Raw genomic sequence first — 24,181 nt, 5'->3', positions numbered from 1 at the left:
CTCAGCCTTCCTCCTGAACACCAAAGGTCACCATATGCCAGTAGTGACGGACAGTAATACCATTACATTCTTCATTAATAAATGAGGCAATGTGAAATCAACTTTGACAGGAAGAAGGAACCCTGAATCCCCTATGAAATTACTCAAAATACATCAGATAAACCATCCACTTGTGGTCTGCTTAAGACAATGCTTTTGGAGCAGGTTTTCAGGATTTTTTCCAAGACTGACTCTTCTTTCTCAGATGAGAAAGAATTTTGCATGTCTGAGAACCTATACTTGAGAAATGCTTGATAAAGCATTTGATAAATACTTTTCCTCCAGCTCTGTGTCTTTTGAGAAGGCTCAGAAAGATATCGTGAAAGGCACATGGATTACCTTGGCCTAGATGAGACGGTTCTAGTTTCTGACTTACTCCTGTTTTAAATTACAAATGCTATGAGCTAAGACGGATTCTAGACCTGTTCTTGAGGGATTCTGCTTAATTTCTTCACTCAGATGTTTTGTGCCTCACTGCTTAGATGTTAGATGTTGAAGCCAGAGAATTTTTGCTCTTGTCTAGTGAGAGGTATCTGTCAGTGTCTAAAAGTGACCAACTCTTCTGTCTTTTGACCCCTAGGAAATCCTCCATCCTATAATCCTGGATTATCTGCTAAATTTTAAGAATACAGGTCTTTCCAAAAGCTCAGTAGGGCTGCATTCAGTAACTACTACAACACTGCGTCTGAAGAAGAGCATTCAAGCATTTCTTTGTCTATCTACCACAGTGTTTCCTAGGAACCATTTAAGGTTGAGTGGTTTGGGGTTTTGGGTTTTTTTTTTTTTAAAAAAAACATTTCAGGACTCTACCCCAACCCATACTCCTTTTCAAATAGACACTTGCCCACAGTTCATTGGGCATTTCAGTTTTAAATGCACAAAGGTAGAGGGTGTTGGTGGTGAGGTCATTGAGAACAGGAGACACTCAGGTCTTTATGGATCACTCATTCATGTATATATATATCTCTCTCTATATATATATATCTATCTCCATGTATACACACACACACCTCCCCCTACACATTTTGTTCCTCCTATGACAAGGCTTTCTCCTATCCACATCCCAAGTCCCTTTTAAGCCAGCCTCTAAATTTCATCCAAATCCGAATCTGATCTTCTCAAAACACAAATATTTAGCCTTGATGCAGCCTTCTGCACCTGGATATCCAATGTGTTTTGCTTTTTCCAAATGAAGAGACAAGGGGGCTTTTAAAAGGTCTTCAGCTCAGCAGTAGAAAGGTGCACGTGGCTATCTCCACTCAAAGGCTACCTTGGGAACAGCAACTGTATCCAGACCTCTGATAAGAGAACTGTGGTGAGACAATCACACAAGTTCTGGGCACTCCACAGCAGTTCAGGCATCCTTCATGACCTCTTTGAAGACTTGCTTTCATCTAAGGTATGCATGACAGGCACCAAGTCCCAGCCACATGCTTTCTGAGCAGCATACCAATGTGGGGGCTACTAGGTGCAATGGGGCTCTCTACCTCCACTTTCTTGAACTCCAAGACCTTCCTGCAGGAAAAGGAAGCTGCCAAGGGGAGGTGCTGCCTTTAATCTATTGTATGACTGTTTATATGGGCAAACAATCAAAGAAGAAAGCCAGATTACTTAGCAGTAATTAAAGGTCCATAACGTGATTTCCATATGCCTAGTCATAAACTCAGCTACTAAGAAAAATTCTATCTGACAGGGACCGAGTGCACCATGCGTGCTTTGCCTATTTAAACCATACAAATGACATTGCACAAGGGGGTGGCTTATAAGCATACTCGTAAGAGTACTGACAACATGAGGAAGTCTCTGGTTTGAGTGCTTGGCCTACACTGAATGTCACATAGTGAATGTGACTATGGATGAGATCTCAAAGAGCTTGAAGTTAATGAAAGGTAATTTTCCTTTCTAAATCAACACAAGCCAAGAAAGGCTCCTGCACAAGGTGTTCCACTTTGTATTGAGCTAAAGTAGTAGCTAGTAGATACTTTTCCATAGTGCATGTCACTTTGCATGCCCCACCCCCACTTCAGAGAGCACTGCTTCATTGTTTTTATAATGCCCATTTTTAGTATGAGAATTAGGAAGCAGACAGACGGCACTCCTGGAGTCCTGCAACCTCCTCTAGATTCTGCAGATGGGAAATTGTTTCAAAGCTTTTATACGCTGCGCTGTGGCAACACCATTATTCTCCAACTGCAATCATCCAAATCCATTTATTCAACTCGCATATGAGCCTTGTGTTGAGATTGTAGAATTCCAAGATTCCTTGTCACACATTATAAACTACCAGCCCCTAATTTCAAAATCACTGAAGGTTTGCTTCATTTTAAGATCCCCCAACTCCATATCACTGTAAGGTTGTAGATTCTGCATATACTTCCCAAAATTTCACTGCTGAAGAGACTATGCCTCTTGCTCGTGATATGTGAAGGCAAGCTGCAACCTGGCCATCATGAACGCAAAGCTAGGCAGAGGCTCAGACTCCACCCTCTACCTGAGAGTCCTGCTTTCAAACCAGCAAGGAAAGGAGCCATCAGCAAGCACATCTCGAATGAATACGCTTGCACAGAGCTAGCTTCTTATTCAAGGCAGCAGCCTTCCTACTGAAAAATCTGTGTAATAACTGCAGGAATTTCCAAATGGTAGTCATCACCGCTGTTGAGACAGACAAAACACATCCAACTGATGCAGGAACTCAACAGTGCTTAATTTTGGCCATTTTGGTGTTTTCTGCCCTTTCCCTCCCTGCTGTCTTCAACAGTTATCTATTTGTGTTTCAGCAACACCCAGGAAGCTATTCATGGACCTGAATCCTGCTGTGATACGTGGTACGTAAAAAAGGTCTACACCATGTAGCTATCTTATTCTTATTGCCTTCCTCATCTAAGGGTTAACAGAAAAGAACCACTGAATTAAGAGAACGAAGAATAAGGATATCAGACAGCTAGATCTCACAAATCTTTTGTAGTGGTCAGGAAGCCAAGTCCCCCAGATCTTTCCCCCCCATCCAAAATTACTGCTCCCAGAGCCAAGTTGGCAGAAGGAAACGCGTGCCTACCTTTCAACCACTGTAATGCAAAGTTCTCTGCTTTAAGCTGCCAGTGAAAGTAGCTTTAAGCTAAGACGTGGGACTGCACAAGTAGTGCAGAGGAACAGACATATGCTCCACACAAATGAATCCACTTGTTACACTGACACACGGAAGTTTGACAGAGCTTGACTGTCAGGTCCCTACATTTTGCCTTCTTGAAAGCGTGGAAGAGAGAGGTGTTAAGTATTGGAGAGCAGAGGTAACCTCTACGTTGACTTGTCCGTTGTTAGTTTCCATGTTTCTTTGCAGATTGAAAGTATAGATAGAGAGATACAAATGGCAAAAATAGGAAATTCTAAACAATGCTTTAATTTACCTCTCTGATCTGTTTAATCCATGCCTCCCTTCCAAGGAATTCCTGATGGAGGACTGCAGGAGCAGAATTCAAACTGAAGGCCATGGTATCACTAGAACTTTCTTTAACAAATGGCTGAAGGTCTGAATGTAGCTGAAAGAGAAGAACATCTTTCTTCAATTCCCAGGAACCATCTATACATATCCACCCACTCACCAAATCAAGGTCCATATCCTGATTCTATACCTACCCACCGCTTTCTGCTTTGACACTTGTACTTCGGTTGCACTTTTTCAAGTTTGGGGGAGGGATAGGAAGAGGTTGAAAGCATTGCAGTGGCAGAAAGTTGTGGTAAAGAGAAGCATGTAGAGAATCTGCAAAAAAATGGGTAAGGACAGCTTGCAGAGCTGGGCAAGCGATGGTACACAGTCAGGTAGGCAATTTTTGAGTGGCAGGAAGCAGCAAAAATATGAAGGAAAGAATGATCCAGTCTTTGGTGGGAAGAATATCAGTTTTTAATCTGTGAAGGGTAAAACATTCTACTTCTCAGTACCTGAGGAAGCTGATGCAATATGACCCTCCTTCTGACAAAGGAAACGTTACATAGCTAGGAGCTTTCTATGAAAATTATGCAATCCTTTATACACAACTATATGTCAATGGTGAATGTATTAATATCAAAGCATACACAAAATATTACGGCTATAGTCTGCACTAGAAGCAATTTACTGGTAGAATTGTACCTAGTAATAGCATATAGTGGCATTTCTACAGCAGTAAAACCGTGCTTTATAACATCACTTCCTTCTCCTGGAGGAACAAGAAACTGTCTAAACCAACTCAGCTGAAGCGGATGGGAGGTCTGTCTGCCTGTCTCAAGCTACGTCTATACTTGCAAGTAGTGCAATACCGTAGGAGCAGATCTTTAGGGCAAAACAAGAGTGCCAAGGACCCGAGTTCCACACTGTGTGTGTTTTCCTTTGAACTAAACTCAAGCTGTGGACTGAAAGACTTCTAACGGAGGTCAGAGGCCTTCTCTGGGAAATCCTACTGCTGCAGAGGTGTAGGCTGCTCCTGTCCATACCCGGTGACCTCCCTCTTTATCCCCCAGCTACCTGCTCTGAAGTCACCTCCACAGCAGGTTATTCAGAAGGGAACACATGCAGGTCCTCCAGCCACCGCAGCTCATGCCTCAGCCTTGTGTGTTGCTGCAGGCAGTTGAGCCTCTTGGTACAAATCTCTGCATGGCGGCAGCTGAGACCCAATACATGCTTCCTCCTGCAACTCCTGCTACTGGGACAGCAGCTTCAAGAAGTACGTAGGAGCAGAGAAGGTAAAGTTTTAAGCTGCTACAGAAAGCTGCACTAGAGGGACGTTAACAGAGCCCTGAATGAAATAAGCTACATTGCCAGAATTGTGATTTTGCCAGTTCATAAGCACTGTTGATACTGGCAGTTTCTGCAAACATCTTCTCATGAGGCAGCAGTCAAATCTCTCAACACCACTGACCTGCTGGCAAAAGTCTACAGCATAGTGGCAGTACACGACAGAGCTCAAGAGCAACATATCTTACAAGTCTTTCTGTTTTTAAGATCCCAGAACGAAAGGAAAAGGCGTACCTTATGACTCATAGACATGTGCTTTCCATACTGAAATGCCATGTCCTGAATCTCAGCGCTGTGCTTTGCTAGCTCCATTGCAGCCTGGCAGCTCTTTGCCAGCAAGGCACTTTGTGACAGGAAAACCTGCTCCGTCCACGTAGATATGCCGATATCATCTGTAAGACAGTTCTCCTGAAAATGAAACAAAGGCTAACATAAAAACACCGAAACTGCAGCTGTGTCAGCTCACAGAAGTTAACGGTGTGCCACAGGATAATGCAACACGTGGTGAGTAACAAACAGCCCCCAGAGTACATCTGCACTTCAGCCCCTTGCCAGTTACCAAGAACCAACAATCCCAAACAAACTTGAGAAGTCCCTACCATTTCTCCTTTGTAGTCAGGAAAAAAAAATAATTACAAAAGGTATTAAAATTCCTTATAGAACTGCATTGGAAAAATGAAGGGCTGTGATGGAGGACTTGTACCTCTTCTACTCCCACATTAAGGACAAGGAATGACTGCAAGTATTTAAATAAATAAATAAATAAATAAATAAAGCTGTGATTTAGAAACGTCAGGTATTAACTTTCCCAGGGGACTGATAGAGATCTCAGTGATGCCTCTAGTGAACTTTATCACCTTGACTGTAAGGTCAGAGATGCTCAATGCTTCTCAAAATCCTTTGTATCCAAAATATTATTTTGGATTACTTTCCACAAAGTGTTTTAATTAACACAAATCAAATCCTTTACCCCCAAACCCAAATTCAGCTGCAGCTCCTTTGGCTCACAAGGTGTTAATATGCCCCTATTTTCCTAATGGGTCTTCAAAGCTAGACATGATTTGTAATCTTTCCCACATACATGTTACTGTCACACCTTTAGGTACTACTCTCTAAAGAGGGAAAAAAACAAAACCAGAAAAGGCCACATTTGTTTTGCTTAGAAAAAATGAAAATCAGTAATGAGAAACTACAGAAAAAATTTCAAGCTTATAAACATTAAAAAGTTTGTAATTTCTCAGTTCAGCCAAATCTGTAGAGTACACTAAGCCAAAAGGTATTCTCTTTTAGAGAGTAATATATTAAAAAAAAAAATCTTATCTAACAAGCCTTTTCCCTCAAAGTGACGTCAATTAAATTACTTAGAAACGAGCAAGAAGTAATTCTGTGTGACCCTATAGTTTTCTAGCAAGGTATTATCTGTCATGAAATCGGTAACAAATGAAATAGAATCCATCCGTTCAGCTCTAATTTTCTTCCCTTATGGATATCACCCAGAAGTGCTGTGTTACAAGGGAGAGGATAATTTGAGACTAATGGAAAAAGTAGGAGAATTCTGCAATGCCAAGTAACACAGAGCTGTATCAAAATGCCTTTGCTTTCAGACATACTATTAACTTATACAAGCAAAGTGAAGAACAGAGAAACCACATGTTTGCTATTATGCATATGATAACTTACAAAATCAAGCCTAAACTTTCCTCGTGTTTCATTTTACTGTAGTATTTTTGTTTTAATATCTTAACTCAGCCCAGAACATGTGCAAATTCCCATGACTGGCAAAATGTCAAAATGAGCATTTAATTCAAGTAGTTTCCTGTATATCGTCTTTTTTTTTTTCCCACTCAGATATAGATCAATTTATTTTAAATTTAAAATCAGGAGCTCTTGGAAGACGCAACACAATCTTTTCATTAACAACCAATCTGCTCAGCGAAGAAACAGTATTTACTAAAATTTGCTGGATGATATTGAAAATTGGCAGTGATTTTTATAATTATTTGTTTTAAATCCAACCAAGACAGAAATATTCTAGAAAGGTATCCTGAAACAATTTATTAAGTTAAAAGATCTTTCAGAAGACCTGTAAGTTGAAAATGTTTGCTTGCTGGAGCTTTTCAGCAGTAACAGAAATGCGGAAATTATCAAACATCAACTGCAGAAACTAAAGCAGCTTAAACATTCATTGCAACTCGACATATACAAGGAAATTAACTCTATGATTTGTTACAAAAATATATTCTTCTTAAACAAGTTTGAATTTCATCACAGGATTGAAAATGATGGCACAAGTTACTGTCCACTACATGAACATCATGTAGGAGTGTCAAGCATCGAAAATGGACATCTAACTACAAAAAAAAAAAAAGAGAAAAATTTGATACATATTTGAGGATACGGTATTGAAATCTTAAAAACATAGGTATTGTGAATCTCTGGGTTACAGAAAGAAGCCAGTTGTAAAAAGGCATTATGCCCATATGGATGTGCTATTGCATATGAGCTTGCAAGCCAAACTATAGCTGATTTTAACCACAAAATGTCTTATGACCACATACCCCTAAAGCTTCTGTTGCTTAAGAAGGCAGAGGCAGACACAACCTTTCTTCAGCAAATTTTTCCAATAATCCAAATGCCATTTTTGCCCCAAGCTTAACTCTCATGTTATATATAAACTGTCCACCAACCACACTGCATTCTCACAAGGGTATATATGACAAGATCTAAACACTATTTTTAAACATCAAGGTAAAAACGAAACTAGTTCTAGATTGCAAAGTCTGTGAAATCTGACATCACGACAGCACTTATTATTTTTAGAGAAATTTTCACTTTTTTGTAAGTTTTGTTTTATCAGCAGTGGATATTCCAAAGGATAAATATAAAAGTGGACATTAGCTGACCCAGAAGACTTCTAGCAGCCTTTCCTATAAAAGCCTTTTTAAACTCAAATTAATTCTAGCTGTTGTCGACAGTGCTCAGACATTTGATTAACTAGTGCCTATGGAGTGACCTCATTCACAAGTTCTGTCACCAAGAAACGGGTCCAGATCACAACCAACCCTGATGCTGTCGAGGTAGCAGAAGCTGGATGAAGAGAGATGAACCCCTCACCATCCCTGGAAGAAAGCAGCCAACTCCAAATACAGTTTGGATAATGTCGGCATGGGAGTACAGGGAAAATATCTGAATCCAGCTCTGTCGATCATAATTTCCTATGGGAAATTAAGAACAGCCGAGGGTGCTCCCATTTTACTAATGGCAAGGTCAGTTACTGTTTTGTTAGAAAGAAATTGGCTAGTTGAGATTTTTTTGTTAAGCTACTTCCATAATTTAAACTGGGTTTGAAACAATCACCTCAGGCAACAGGAAACAAAAAACTTGTAGAAAATGAAATTGCAGGACAAAATACGCAATCATATGCAATCAGGAGGGGCAGCCCTTAGTGATGGTGATCCCCAGTAGAAAAGTGGCACTTAAAAAAACTCAGTTTGATTTGTCACACCAAAGAAGATGCTTATACGCAGTTCAGCTGAAAACATATTCAGGAAAACATGAATGAAAGTGCACAAAACCATTTGCAAAACCAGGAAGGAGTAGAAGATGGAGACTTTTAAATGTAAAACTTCAGCTATAGTTTGTAAGGGAGCCTTTATTTTATTTCCATACCATGGCAGCTCTTTCCTAACCATCTGCTGTTGCCCAAAATGACTAAAATGTCTGAACCACTTATATCAAACTTTATTTCAGTTCTCAATGGGCAAATAATCCACAGAAACACATAAATATTTTAAAATAGCATTTTAAAGTTTTAAATTATGAGGTTCGAGAACTTATTTTACACAAATAAAATCCAGTACAACTACCAATCTCTCTACCAGTAGCAAAACATTTTGCACATGGTTCGCATAAGCCTTCAACAGATGTATTCCTGCTTGCTGAACATGACAGGGCATATTTTATTGGTCTGTTCATACATGTCTTCACTGCTTTTGGAGGAACAAGGGTGTCTGCAAATGGGTCAATAGAGCATGCCACCAACTACCTAATACTTCTATTGTGACACTGTAAAAAAAAAAAGCAACACATGATTTAAAAAAAGATTGAAAGATCATATTAAATTTAAATATCTCTCCACATCTGTTACTTTTAAATCTCTCTGGACAAGCTTAGTATTTAAAAGAACAAAAGCAGTAAACAAATAGCACTGGCCTTCTTTCTAGCTATGCTTTTTTTTTCCCCCTCTGACACATTTACCCATTCTTTTCACAGATGTTCTTTACTCAAATTCCGTATTTTATCCTTCCTTTTTTTCTTGCATCAGAAAACATTCATTTCAAAAAAAGGTGAAAGCTCTGACTCTGACTGCTGCCCTGCTAAAAGGTGGTTTACATGACTCAAAATACATTTGATTTACCTCCTATGGTAAAATTTATAAGCAAATTCTGTATTTATAGCATAGACTTATGCAGCAGTCCAGTTGATGGACACATGCAGTATCCCAAAACATTAGTCCTCAAAGCAGGACTGGTGACCAAATATTGAAGAAGAATTGGTACAACTCACTGCATGTAGTCTGTGTTCTGCCGAAAATAAACTTATTTTCATTTAAAAAAAACCCTATATTGGTCTAAAACAAATACCTGTTAATTCACTATTTGTTATAATGAGTACTTGACACTAATGTATTTTTTAAAACTTTTTTTACATATTAGTTATACACAATTTTCATACAACTGCATCAAAAATTTCAAAAATACCTAACAGCTCTTCTAGCCATCAGTGGAACATGTTGGAAATGGTCTCGTCTTACATAACAGTCTCATTCTGACACTAAAAATGAGTTTTGGCAATGCACATTTAGCAGCAGCTAGATATTCTGGAGGTGAGGAAAAAACCCAACAAGGCAGTTTCCCATGACAATCCCTAATACTTTAAGATCGCAAGACTGGTCTAGTAGGTAAAGCACAAGAGCCAACACACTCACCTCCTGCTCTTGATTCTGCTGCTTGACCTTGAGCTTCCCTGTATCTCTCATCCCTGTTCAGTGAACTAACAGAGATGTTAAAGCATTCTTCATTAATATTTGTTAAATGATCTGGGATATTAAGACAGAAGGTTTGTAGAAGGGCAACAGTATTCTGTGAGTTAGCAAACATTTTAGAAGCCTTCAGTCTCCTAAAAGTAGGAAACAGAGACTCAGTGCAACATTTTTCTGTTAAAGATAGATACCACAATCATGACTGAAGGCCAGATTAGACAACTTTCATCTTTGCACTCACTGAAGGCACAAATTTTTACTTCCAAATTAGATCTAGATTTAGGGGAGACAGACGGGAACTGGGAAGAGTGTCCTTCACTCACAGAATTTTGGGTTGAGAAGGGATTTAGCACAGAAAGCTTCAAAGGTTTATCACATCACCCCTTTCTGCTCCAGCTTACAGTCCAAAATATTAGCTTAAGCCACTAATGCAATGTCTTAAACCACAGCAGCTATTTGCTACTTGGAACATGAGTGGCAGCTCTAACCTTCAGGCTGTCTTTGCAATCAAAGCCTACGTTTTGTAGTTTGGATTGTCACTTGAAATAAAGATGAAAAGTTAAATATTATCTTTATTTTCCCTGTTTCACACAGATCTAATGACTCACTATGCAGACAAGATGAAGAATGACCAGACAGAACGTACTAAAATGGGATGGCTGTAGGATTGCATGTGGTTTTACAGAGGAAAAAAAAGTGGTAATGAGAGCTGTCAAATAATTATATCCATTGTATGTCTTCAGGAGTAAATAAGGTCAGTCTAGTTAGGTCAAATGATTCCTTCAGTTTTCCTGCTGGGTCACCCAAATGAAGCAAACAAACATTTTTTTGGGGGTAAACATGAACTTAGGGTCTCAGAGGAGAAAGGTTAATTTTGCAGAGTTATTTTTGTATTTTCGTATTTTTGTCTACCATCTAGGTAGACATCTAGCAAAGCTCAGAACAACTTGGTGCTAAATTAGTCTATTTTATGGCACTGATGAACTTTGTAACAACTGCATTAAAGACATTTAACATACAAAGTACAGTTTTCCTGCCTCAAAAAGGAAAAAAAAAAAAAGTGAGAAGATATCTTTCTGCTTTTCCAAATTTAAGACATTCCCAGCAATGAAAACGCCATTACTAACATCCCTACGACCTACTCTTAAAAAGAAATAAAGTTTGATGTTTGAGATTTAGTTGCAGAGTAGATTAAAGCATTTGTCTTACCTCTAGGAAATGTAGTTCACATTTTTGTTTCCATCAAATTGCAATTAGGGATGGCGGGAAGGTGCACAAAGGATACAAGTAAGACAGACCAACAACTGACCTAGTCCATTTGGCAATTTGCTAAAGAGGTGTTCAGGGCATGAATGGGACACTGCCTCAGCAGAATAGCGTGAGGAAAGCAGCAGGGATATGTCTCATACACAATGGAACCAAATTTCTCAGAGGACAAGATAAAAAAAAGTAACGGAGAACCCACACTTGTTTGTTCTAGGTCTCATCAGAAGCCAAGCACTACCCATTATAAAGACTAAACTTCAGACACTGTCATGTGATTTTCAGTATCTATTATGCCACCATACTAATTGTGTTTTGAGTTAACTGTGTTCCCCTTAGGAAGGGTATACTGTACTTTCAGCTCTCCTTAGGCAGAAAAAGTCACTGAAAACAAAATAAGTCTTTTCTATTTGCAATTGGGCCAGGGCAGGGTAAACATTGTGCAGCTGTGCTTAGTTTATCTCATACTGCCCTTGCAATATACACATGTGGAGTGCTTCAATAACACAACAGAAAATAAACAGAAAAAGAAAGACTAAGAAAAAGAAGATTAAGACCTTCTGCAGTGGCAGGGACCCAAAAAAGTCCACAACATTTCTCATTTATACAGGGGCCATGGCTAAAATAAAACACAGTTTTATTGCTGAGATGAACTTGTAGAGCTTTACTTCTACACACAAAAGAGTAGTTGTTTTTTTAAATACGATGTATCTGGGTCTACTTGTATTTAGAAACCTGCCTGAATATGGAAAATAAAATTTTAAAGACTCTTTGCAAAAATCTCAAAGACGTCATCTATTTTAACATATAACCCCGAGCACAGTACTTGGGAGCAACCCCGAAGGCTGAAGTCTGTTTATCCACGGGTTAAACACAGCAGGTGCAGAAGGACCGCCAAGTTCCCAAGACTGCCTTGCTGCCACACTTCCACCCAGGGTTCCCTCCTGAGAGGTGCCAGAGGATGGTCTGTGCGTGTTGTCCTCTGCGTGCAGCTGTGCCGCCCGGCGAGCCTGCAGCCCCAGGCGTCCCCCGAGCGTGCCATTACTGCTTTCCTGCTGGAGGCTCTCGCTTCCTCCAAGGGAAGAGCTCAGTTCATCAGCGTGATCGCTTCCTACCTAACTGGTTTCAATCACAATGAGAGGCATAAGCTTAAACAAGGTTAGTTTTAGTAACATGTCTGCGTTGCTGCAGAGCAGGAGAGACAGATACTGATGAGCGGAGTCGCTGGGTGCAGCAGCACCCTCCAGGGTCCAGCAGCACCCTCCAGGGTCCAGCTGCTGTTAACTGACAGCACTCTCCACTTGCCCACTGTTGTTTGGCTGGTGCAGAGCCATCAGTGCAGGTATCTACTATAGCGGTAACCCATGCGATCAGAGCGTCCACTAAGGTATTAATTTTGCTACATACTACAACACGGCAATAGTAAACCAGAGCTGCAATCTAAATACACAACAAATACAAACGAATTCATGTATTTCTGCAATCTTCAAGCCATTTCACCTACTGAACGTTAAGATTCAAGTCTCCGAGGCAAACTAGGCATGTGAGACAACATCACTATAAGTACATCTATCTACCTCAGTGGATTTCAAGACAGAGATTCACATACACATACTGCTCTTATTCCCATACAGTGAAAACTTGCTATCATAAAACCTGCAGAGGTCATTGCAACTTTAAATTACCAATCTTTTGCACGTATTAAGATACAGTCACAGCAAATGAAAGAAAGAACTCTTTTTTGCTCCAACATCCTGCCGAAGCAAGCCTACTTCAAGAAGTGTCTCTACAAGTTTTCTTAAATATTCTAGTAAAGACAAAAATGCCTAGATCTAATGTGACCAATTTTCATTACAGTTCTTGCCACACAATAACACAGTACATCCATAATTGCCCTTGAAGAAATACAAGATTATTTGGTGTGAAAGGCTGGCAGCTGCTGGCTTTGCCCATGCTGACTCCTGCAATGCATGCATGGTGAGTTTAGGTGGAGAAGAGTACAGTGTTACACTCCTACTGCTTCAGGACAAAACTCATATTTATACTATTAAAAGGTGAACACTCCGAAGAAGAAAGGACCCAATATAAGTTTGGAATGAAGCATTTTGTAAATATCTTTGGGCTTGGAAATGAGAGATTTAATATGAAAGTATTAATCATGTCGACAACATTGTAATAAATGCCTCTAACAGAACCTTGACTAGAAACCTCTGGAAGTGTTTGGAAAGCCCATAGTAAGACACGTCTAGAGCTCCTGGTAATGACACATGATACTATTTTATTAAGCACTCACAGAAATAAAATAGTCCCTCTTTGAGCATTTCTAGAAACTTCCATCAGGGTTCACAGATGTCATAACGATGTTACTGCTGAAACTCACTAGGACTGCAGCTAATTCTCTTCCTCCCTCTCCCTCCTCCTTGTAAACAGATGAGAAACTCATCAAATTTACTGTAGTCACACATTAGTATCACCAAACTTCTTACGTATGTAAAACTACTGAAATTCTTACCTCAGATGATTTTGAGTTTTCGTAATATATACCTTGAACTAAGTCACCAATAGCACTTGAAATGAGTTCCACAACCTGTGAAAGAAAAGGAGAAAAAGCCTTACATCTTTAATTGTCACCAAATTTGCTAACAAAGCTACTGCCAGATTTCCAGAGAGATAAACGGTCATAACTTTCCTTGCAGAAAGCTGGTTGTGAAAGACTGCAGGATTTACTGGGATATATTCTGCACAAGATGATCCTGTCTCTCTGCTAAAACCTCTACTACAGTAACTCTTCTATCAAAGTTTTAAGTTAATATAAACGGAAAACAAGACTTTTTTTTTTTCCTAAAGTGTGAACTATTGAGTGTATTCTCACAAGGACGTTCACAGAACTAATAAATCCCAGTTCATGAATATGAGACAGTACCTCATCTGGGCTTTGTTTTGTTTTGTTTTTTCCTGCCAAGTAAATACTTCACAATACCTCTCATTGGGAGCTGTTAAAATTCTAATCTTTGTGGCTAATACAGAAAAGTCAGAATCCATAGAAAGGTAACCTTTCAAATGTGATCATTTGGTATTCGGGTGCCCTGGGAATGCACTATGGATGTATTTAGTGCATGGCCTGAGGCTCAGCTGTACCACATACACTGAAAGTCTGCAACACGGGAATGTTTAAATCAGATTTATCAATCTGTATTATCTTCAGGGTTCAGACTTTTTATTTTATTCAAGCAAAGCCTAAAATTCTGAACTTGATCCAGAATGTAAAACAAGCAGTCCACGATCTCCCTGGAACTACTGTACAATTTAAAGTCACGCACATAAACTGTCTTAATTGGAACAAAATACTCAGATTTATTGTAAAATTAAATGCAGGCATTCCAAATAAGGACACCTTAAGGCTACCCCTTTAGTTGCTCACAAAGTTTTAATTTTTTGAATGTTCAATCTCCTATGCATATCAGTCTATATCTGATTCTTCTTTTTGCTTCTTAAAATCCAACATAGTTCTTATTGAATTAAAAGATTTAGTTTCAATTTTTATCATTCTTGTAACTGAAGACAAGAAGTCAAATGATAAAACCCCTAACAGAAAGATATTTTAACATTTAGACATACTTAATTTGATAATAAAAACACATTTGTATGCTAGTTTTGAGTACTAGCAGAAAGGTTGTGTTTTCTTTTTTTTAAACACTGGTTCATATACATATTCATATACACAGAGCAAGCGCTAACTTTAGAAATGGTGCTGATTAAAAGTCATGTTTTTTCTTGCAATGCATATGGGTTAATTTGCAAGATCTATAAAAACAGCCAAAAAAAAAAAAAATCACGTTGCCCTTTAGGAAACTAGATACTGAAGAAATATTGTAGCAATATGAGATGCAGAGGAACTGAAAGGACAATGATCCTACAGTGTTGCCAGATGTGTTGAGTTATTTAAGTGGGGAACAGAGAAAATGAGGGGTGCTTTTTTTTTCTCCCTTTCCCCCTCCCCCCGCCTTTTTTTTTTAAGGTATCAGATAAGCCCTATTACCAAATCCAGGAGGATTGAGTATCGCCAATAGGTCTATGAAAGTCTGTAACTAAATGCCCAGCATCAGATTGTATTACAGTTTATACAAGCAACATCCCAAGATTCTTCTGATGGCTAGGACACATAATACAGATCAATCACTCACTAAAAAATGTTATGGTTTGTGAAATGGTCTGAGCTCAGAGACCTACACTGGTAATACGAAGAGGAATTCACAAAGACACTGAGTCCTACTCTAAATGTCAAAGTGATAGTATGAACTTTTAACAATGCATCTGGCTCTGGATAACTAGACCTTTTCCTCTCTTGCCTGAAACTCTAGACTGAGCAGGACCCTGTTTTGGGGTTTCTTTTTTCCATCTCTCCTCTCTCTTTTTAGTGCAACTCTACTCTCAGAGGCAATTTTAACTGACTTAAAACAATCTTGGTGAAACATTTGTGAACAATTGTACCTCTTCCTCTTATAGCTTATAAAACATCTTAGGAGAATTACACATCCACTGTTTAGAAGAATCCGTATATTAAATACTATTAGGCCTTTAGTGACATATTGAACACCATATGCTAGTGAGAATATAGTATTAATATTACCTCCCTTCTGTCTGAATACCTCCTTTTTTTTTTTAATACTATTTTTCTAAGGTAAATGCAAGGCCATACAGATCACTACCAGGAATGAAATTACAGTTTCAAGAGCACAGTGGGATGCTTGCATGAAGCTCTGTTACTTCAACCATTAATCCGATCTATGAAAAGCGTCTGCTGCATAACATCAGTGGCCTGGGGTCCTGAGCACTGGGGAAAGCAATGAAAGATGAGGAAACCAGGTATTTTCCTCTGTATCCCAAACTGACACAGAGGAAGAAAAATGATTGCAGATTCAGTAGTATTCATGCAGTCAATGATACACTGACTAGTTCTTCTGCAGCTCTTTTCATCAGAAAATTTGAAAGCAATCAACATCCCCTATAAAATTTATTCCTTCCTGTTTTATATAAGGGGAAAACAGTGACAGGGAATGGATTTTCCCCAAAATCATGCAGCATGCCAGTGGAAGAGCAGAAAACAGTATCCAAGTCACCTCTATTCTCATCGGTGCTTTTCTGCCTGACAAGTGCCCTGTTGCACTCGCTGATGTTTCTGGTAAGCAAGTTTGAAGAGGAGGAAAGGTAGATGAAAAATCAAGTGCTTCCAACTGCTTTTCTTCTCTTCTAAAATGGACCTCAACCTTCAAATGAAACAAGTTCAAAGACAGGGAAAGGGAAGAAAGAACTGCCAGAATTAGTGCTTGAAAACAGCAGCTCCTCAAAAGAGGCCAAAGGCAGCCTATTCATAATCTCTCTTCCCACTATTTTTCCACTCCTCTATACATTTTTGAGAAGTCTGGTCCCTCTTAGGTACTTCGAGAGGAGCAGGAGTAACACCCTACTGAGAGAAAACAAACTTCCACTCTATTTTTCATTTTCCACTCTGCATCAGCATCTTCCAAAGTGCTGTGTTATCTGCTCCTCTGGAGCGTCCGCAGGCCTAGGAGCAGCCCAGGGAATGACCCGTTCCTTGCAGGTGACAAGTGCCCATGCAAGTAATTTCACGGCCTTTAAACACATGTTCTGCAACAGTTCTACCAGTGCTTTGGGTTTGGTTTTTTTCTCCTAAGGAGGTATTACTTCAACACCTTTTGTAGGGATGTGATCTCTTCTGCTTTTCAAAGGTCAACACAGAAGGCCATCAGTTTAGGATGAACATAGGGAAAAGAGATGGACTGTTAAAGCTAAAAATCTCTCCTACTATCTAGGCCAACTATGTGTATAACGATGTAAATTCTGGACATAAGCACGTGATTTCTGATTCCACAGCAAGACAGAACTCATGCTCTGACCTCTCCGATTTATGCAAATATGAAATAGCCCAGAAGCCTGTGCTACATTTCAATGCCAGAAGAGCTCTGTAGGTTTGAAGATCAGAAGTTTGGTGAAACTTAATTCGCCCTTTTCTGGTATAATAACTTATTTGTCAAAGATGCACAGCTTTATCCCTTCAAGGCTCTTTAAATTTACTTTGAGTCTAGTTTTCAACCTCAGATTTTCTAAATATTGATTGAAGAAATAAAACAAGACAGTGGTAATCTTCCCAGAGGTTCAGAAAATTAGTCAGGATGTTCAACGAACCACACATTGAATTTCCTCCCTCCTTTTCCTGAAATCAGACTAAATCTTTCAAGAAGTTTACTGAGGACCCATCTATAAGGTAATTCAGGGTTCAGAATTCCCAAAGCATTCTGCATACATGATGAACCAGAACGGGGCCATGCATTCACTGTCACAGGTACAGCAGCCCAATTCTTGCCTGCAGTTGACTGCCCTAGGAAATTCAGCTCTGTCTAATTAAAACACACCTCTTGTGTTTTCATAAAGTGAAACTTTAAAGCCAGAAGGACTGCAGGGAAATCACAGAATAGAAGACATTTTGGTAGAACGCTTTCTTCGAGGTTAGAAGATACGATTCAGGCTCCTTCAAGCACAGTAAAAAGAACAGATTCTGAGCCTCACTCATCCTTCACAAGATTTCTAAACACCCTGGCTGAAAAGAAGACATTGCTGCCATCAGTTTAGCAACTCAAGCACTTTGTTCTCTTTACTTGTCTTCGAAATATTTTGTTTAAAGTTCACTCCAACATAGCACTGCATATGTATTTTTCCTGTTTTTCATTCTAGTTTAAAAAAAGGAATGAATTTGAGCTCCTTTCAATGTGTGGTGGTTTTATTTTAAATTCAGCAGCTGAAATGGAATTGATTACACAGACCACTCTATTTCAGAGCAGCAATACAGTGTCTGTCCAGACTCTACCGGATATTTTCAAGGGGAACATCAGGGAATGGATGAAGCTCTTGCAGGAAGACAGGAAACAGCACTAGGAAGAACACAGCAATGGATATATCTTTGTTGTTCATCCTTCCCGATTTCTATTTGATGAACTTCCTTAGCTTTGCCAAATTCCTTTCAAGAAGGACCACAAGTAATTCCTTCCTTTCTTAGTCTTTCTCTTTCTGTCTCTTTGGGCTGCTGATGTTGAAACAATATCCTTTCCTCACACATCTGTTATGACAGACCCTACTCCTTGCTATTGATGCGTAGATCTGAAAATGTAGCAAGACTTCTCCATACAAGTAAAGAAGAAAATTAGATAGTCAGGAAACATTAAATATACAGATTAAAAAAAGTTCCTTCAACTTGCATTTTACTTTCCTCCCCAGACAAGTGTTAATTTTTAGAAATATTTCCACACTTAAAAATTCCACGGGAAGTTCTTAAAATTAAATATTCTCCTGCATTTGACACAGAAACATTGCAACACTAGGAAGCTAAAGACAAAACTCAGTAAACAGCTGAAACTGGATTTTGATTGTTCAATAATACTTAAAAAAACAGGGAGCAAAAACTCTAAGGTGTTCCAAGAACACTGGAATTCAATTTTCTTTCCTGGTAATCTCCTCAAACTTCATTAGTCATACAGGTAACTAGGTGTGCCAGCCTACAGAATTTTTTTAAATGTAATGTTTATTGAATATTATTGGATTTACTATTTGAAATCACCTTGAGCTTTACAATTTTTAAAGCTGTCCTTCTCTTAGTTGAAACACACAGAAAGGTCTCCTCACAGTGATTTGCTTTCCAGCAAGTTTTAAATGCTCTTGGAAAACACATTTATGGTTTTCTTCACTCTGTTAGTGATGAATTAGTAACAAAACACAATGTGCAATGTAAACACATCACCCAAACCCACTACTTGATGAAAAGGTGCTTCCTAGACATAAAAAAATTCCTTCAAAATAATCATCAGCAGCCAATTTGAATATTGTTAATATTGTCAAATACCTACCTTAAGGTCAGTCTACCTTAAGGATTTTCAACAGTGTTAAGTTACCCTTTTTATGCTGATGCAACACTATCCACAGAAGGGGTTTTCACTAGTATAAAGACTTCCAGTGCATAATTCAGTCATTTTCCTTAACGGTAACATAACCAACGGAAGAAATATCGATTTCTCTTCTCTACCTCCACATGGTACTTTACACAGTGTATTAATATCTTTGCAGATCCAGCGCAGCAGATCCTTGCGCTAAAACACGCAACCAACTGTTGATGAGTGACTCAGGTTAGAGGAGTATGCAACTTCTTCAGCTTGACCCTTTTGTATAGGGTAATTTCATTACATATCTTTCTTCTATATAAAACAGTGACCAAAGAAGGTATCGTGACTACAGGGTTCTGTAGCTATAAACCCCTCCTCATCAATGAATGACACAGAGGAGCATGGCTATAAAACACTATCTCCAGTCATGCTGGTGCAGACAAACATTAAACTGGGGTATGTTCACAAATGAATTGCAGATTAAACTGGAAAAAAAAAAATTTGATCAGCTCCGAGTTGACAGAAATTATACCTGCAAGTGGTATGAACTATTTTGCATAGACTGTATCTGAATAACAGTGAATCAGAAGTAATAGCATTTAGCATCTGACAGATGGAATCCACTAAATGAAGCTGCAGATGTTTGTTAAACTAGCAAATCAACAACCCACTGTACCAGGAGTAGCAGCAATCAGATTCTAGACTCCAAGTGAAATGCTGCTGAGTTTCAAAACACTAATATTAATGACCAGTTCCAGTCCATCCAGAAATTCAATCTTCTTGCTAGCCAACAGACGTCAAATACCTCAGCGTTTTGTTTGAAAATACAATTAACTCATCTACGTTACTGCTACAATTTTATGCACTCTATTATTGCACTGAAGCCACTCCAGATGTAAAGGTACTTCTACTAAAAATTTGACCCCAGGAAGGTTCATTTTAAAGATGAGCTTTACAGCAGTGCAAAAAGAGGGGAGGATACATAATCTATCACCCTATTTATAAGACACACATTTAAACCTTTCCTAATAGTACAATGTGTATAAACACCTGCTGGGAAGGCATAAAGAAGTGGGAGCCAAATTCTTCTCAGCAGTGCCCACTGACAGGATGAGGCAATGGGCACAAATTAAAACATGAAATTCCATCTGGACACATGAAAACGCTTTACTGTGAGGGCATCAAACAATGGCACAGGTTGCCCAAAGAGGTTGTGAAGTCTCCATCTGTGGAGATATTTAGAAGCCATCTGGACGTGGTCCTGGGCAACCTGCTCTAGCTGACCCTGCTTGAGCAGGGGGTTTGGACTAGATGGTCTCAAGAGGTCCCTTCCAACCTCAACCATTCTGTGATACCAGCAGCTGGTGGAAGGGGACCGCAGCTGATTCTGCATACTCACACCTGCAGCGTCAGTAATAATAACTTTTCTCATCTTTGAAATAATAAAACCAAGGCTACAAAGCTTGTGCCAAATACCCTCTTAGGGAAGGGTTAAGTTTACGGATTGCACTGGGAACAGATTTCCCTTCTACGAATAGTTAAGTTCTTGGGAGACTAAGACAGGCCATCCAGACAAATTTTAGATTCTTATCACTTACCACTAACAGCTTTGAATTGCAAGTGAATCATCACAAAAATCTATTTTCACTTTTTAAAAGTGTATTCTCTGTTGAAGTTGTACTCCAGGTGCACAGCTGACTATACAGTAACCACTATGACCTCCAGTCCTTCTGCAAAATTGTTTATTAACTGCCTTGTCATGAAAGTCCACCTCAAGAACCAAATACGTCCTAAGATCCCACCCACCCATAGATAGATGTTACTATGTATTACATCCTCACTCAAAAAAAAGTCTGTTTGAGATAATACTGTTAAGACAGTATTTCACCTGAAACAGATTTGATTGCTTTTATCCTACTATGCACTCTTAATATGAGTCCTATTATGTTTAAGAAACAGACTTTAAATAAAGCCAAGAAAACAGAACTTGTGATCTTCCACTGCTTCAGCTATAAAAAGAATGAAGTTGGCATTGCAAATATCGCTCATGGAGGACGTCACCTTCCGTAACTTTATGAAAATTCATTTTCATTTTATAACATGTGTATGAGCTAAAGCTATTTAGCAATGAATTCTCCCAAGATGATTATTCATGGCTGTGAAAGAAAAAGCTGTAATGAACATCTCTGCTTTAAGAAACCTGGACAGTGGCAATACCTATTCTAAGTAGGTGGTGAATGAAGCAGCAGAACTGCTGGCTCTTGAGAGTCCTTTCTCACAGTGTGCATCTCATGCAGAATAAAATATCACATACCCACAAGTTTTCATTACTTCCATTTCTTAGAATAAATTTTGTTTTCTTTTGAATATCCATTTCCTACATATTCTGGCATCAATCAACACTTTGGATACAGTTTCTTGTTAACAGTTAAGGAAATATCAGATATAGCCACTTTTTAATGTTTGCCTTGAATCTTTGACAGGCAATTTCTTCTTTAAAAAGTGAGGGGGTTTGCCTTTAAAAAATATAATAAGAACCTTTCTTCCATAATTTGGCCTTAACATTCAATGAAATTGATTTTTATATATATATATACACACACGATATGCATATATAGATCTATCTCAACGCCTGCAAATATTTTTTACTTTAAGCCATTTGTCTTTACCACTAGACAACTGCCAATTCAGTGTCATACATTAAGAGAGCAAACAACAGAGGGACAGACACTGCTCTCCCAACTATCCAGAACACATTTCCCAGGTATAGCGATTATCTTGAGATCTTGAATGATCTCTGACTTTCCTCTCAACAAAAATCAGCTTTTTCTTTGGTTTCTTCAAATTAGTTCACTTTCTTCTTTACTGATGCTCAAAAGTCATCTCTGAAAAGCCCCCTCTCTTTCATGAATAGATAGTATTTTCTAGACCATTCTGTTAATGACGAGGCATACAGTAGTTCTATCAGAAAAAGCACTATTTAACCATGTGTTAGAAGTAGCTGTGTGGTTTACCTCCGAGGAGGACAATATTTACCTGGAAAAATGACAGATATTCAGTTCAGGAACTCAAGCAGTGAACATTGACTTTGGTCTGCTGGGCAGACCAGAGAAGCAGAAAGGCATATCTGATTGCTACTATGAGGAAGGCAAATTCAGATCCAATTTGAGGAAATTGTTAGTGAAACAATTCAGCAGCAAGAACATTAAATGGACTTTGTGCAAACCAGTATGAAAATCTTTAGTAGTCTATTGAAAATTCATCAGGACTGAGTGGATAACTTTTTCATGAGGCTGTTACTTGCTCAGTCAATGTAGCATTGAGATAGAATCTCAAACACTCACAGTTCTGTTCTCGATAGCTCCGTGTCTCAATGCTTTCAAAATATTCTTGCAGTATATTTTTGGGAAAGAGCTTCAATCTTAGACTTGATGATTCACAGTGATACTTATGACTACGTATTTTGATATCAGTCTCAGTCTTTCCATGTGCTGCAGCAGTCATTCTGCTACAAGGCACTAGTTGCAAGTCATACATGTCCATAAGGGAAGTGGCAGAAATCACTCTTCTCTTTTTTTTTTTTTTTTAACTATTTTTTCATGCAGAAGTGGGAGGGCAGAAAAGACTGAAATCTAAACATAAAATTTTCCAGCAGTGCAACGGCCAAGAACCACAGAAAAATAAACTCTTTCAATACAGACCTATGCTAACCCCAGTGGAGTCTAGCTTTAGGAAAGCTTAACATAAGCATTAGCTTTAAAAACCAGTACAGGTGCAAAAGTCCACTAAGGTAAAGGACAGACCTATTTGAGGAATGCATTGATTAGGAAACAAAACAAAGCTAAGTGGTTGTAATCTCAAAACTGACTTACAATGCAATGCAATAAAACTCTTACAGATCAAAAAGGAGACTGTTTCTAACCTATTACCACAATTACAGATTAAGTCTAATTTTTAGAATTTCAATTAAATTAATAAATTAAGAAGTTGTGTCACCTAATCCTCTAATTTAACATCTCCAAAAAATTACTTTTCAAACACATAACTGCAGCCATTAAGGTAATGAAATTTTACAAATATTTAATTATATTACCAGTTATAGATAGCAAAAGTGAAATAGAAAAAAAAAATATGTAAAAGGTTCAGAAAACTGAATACCTCACTTGCTCAAGTGTTATTTTAGGGGCTATAAATTTACTTCTTGAAAACAAAGGCAAATAATGCACTTGCTAAGGAACTGTTCCACTGACACAAGCATGGAAAGGGGCAATGGAAGAGCACAATGCAATAATTAGGAGATTCACTGGCATCATTCTACATTTCTGTCATCATCACAAGAACTGTTATGACAGTAATGACAGCAGAAATGCTAGACAAAACTTTTAAGGCAGCAGTGTAGGAAAAACTTGAACACCAAGTACTGATTCAAAAAGATTTTCATCTTTTATCTCTAACATACAAGGTTATTTTTCCCCTAATGCTTAAATACTTTCATCAACTATTCTAATGAGTGCCTTTTTGCTACCGAAGGAACTTCATATTTGTGTGGCAATGTTTTGGTAGCAGAGGGGCTAAAGGGGTGGCTTCTGCGAGAACCTGCTAGAAGCTTCCCCTATGTCTGACAGAGTCAATGCCAGCCGGCTCCAAGACAGACCCGCCACTGGCCAAGGCTGAGCCCATCAGCAATGGTGGCAGCACCTCTGGGATAACATATTTAAGAAGGAGAAAAAGTTGCTGCACAACAGCAACTGCAGCTGGAAAGAGGAGTGAGAACAGGTCAGAGAAACAACTCTGCAGACACCAAGGTCAGTGAAGAAGGAGGGGAGGATTTTCTCCAGGCGTTGGAGCAGAGATTCCCCTGCAGCCCGTGGTGAAGACCATGGTGAGGCAGGCTGTGCCCCTGCAGCCCATGGAGGTCCACAGTGGAGCAGACATCCACCTGCAGCCCGTGGAAGACCCCATGCCGGAGCAGGTGGATGTGCCCAAAGGAGGCTGTGACCCTGTGGGAAGCATGTGCTGGAGCAGGCTCCTGGCAGGACCTGTGGACCCATGGAGAGAGCAGCCCACGCTGGAGCAGGTCTGCTGGCAGGACTTGTGACCCCACGGGGGACCAATGTT

General features: G+C 39.0%; 1 protein-coding gene across 2 annotated transcripts in view; it reads right to left on the bottom strand.

The window, feature by feature from the left end:
• The window catches only part of PDSS2 (decaprenyl diphosphate synthase subunit 2), a 122,742-nt gene that overhangs the window by 15,290 nt on the left and 83,271 nt on the right, over positions 1-24,181 (bottom strand). Inside the window, exons 4-6 of one of the 2 annotated variants that reach the window (XM_059833837.1) lie at positions 13,624-13,698; positions 5,042-5,215; positions 3,444-3,575 (exon numbers count right to left, since the gene is read on the bottom strand). In XM_059833837.1, the coding sequence (XP_059689820.1) occupies positions 3,444-3,575; positions 5,042-5,215; positions 13,624-13,698 (381 nt within the window). The remainder of the gene's footprint in view (positions 1-3,443; positions 3,576-5,041; positions 5,216-13,623; positions 13,699-24,181) is intronic. The other variant, XM_059833844.1, reaches the window with a different exon arrangement.

The sequence above is a fragment of the Gavia stellata genome, chromosome 2, assembly GCF_030936135.1.
Source record: "Gavia stellata isolate bGavSte3 chromosome 2, bGavSte3.hap2, whole genome shotgun sequence".
NCBI lineage: Eukaryota > Metazoa > Chordata > Aves > Gaviiformes > Gaviidae > Gavia > Gavia stellata.
Note: the sequence above shows the minus strand (reverse complement) of the source record. Positions and strands in the feature narration are given on the sequence as shown.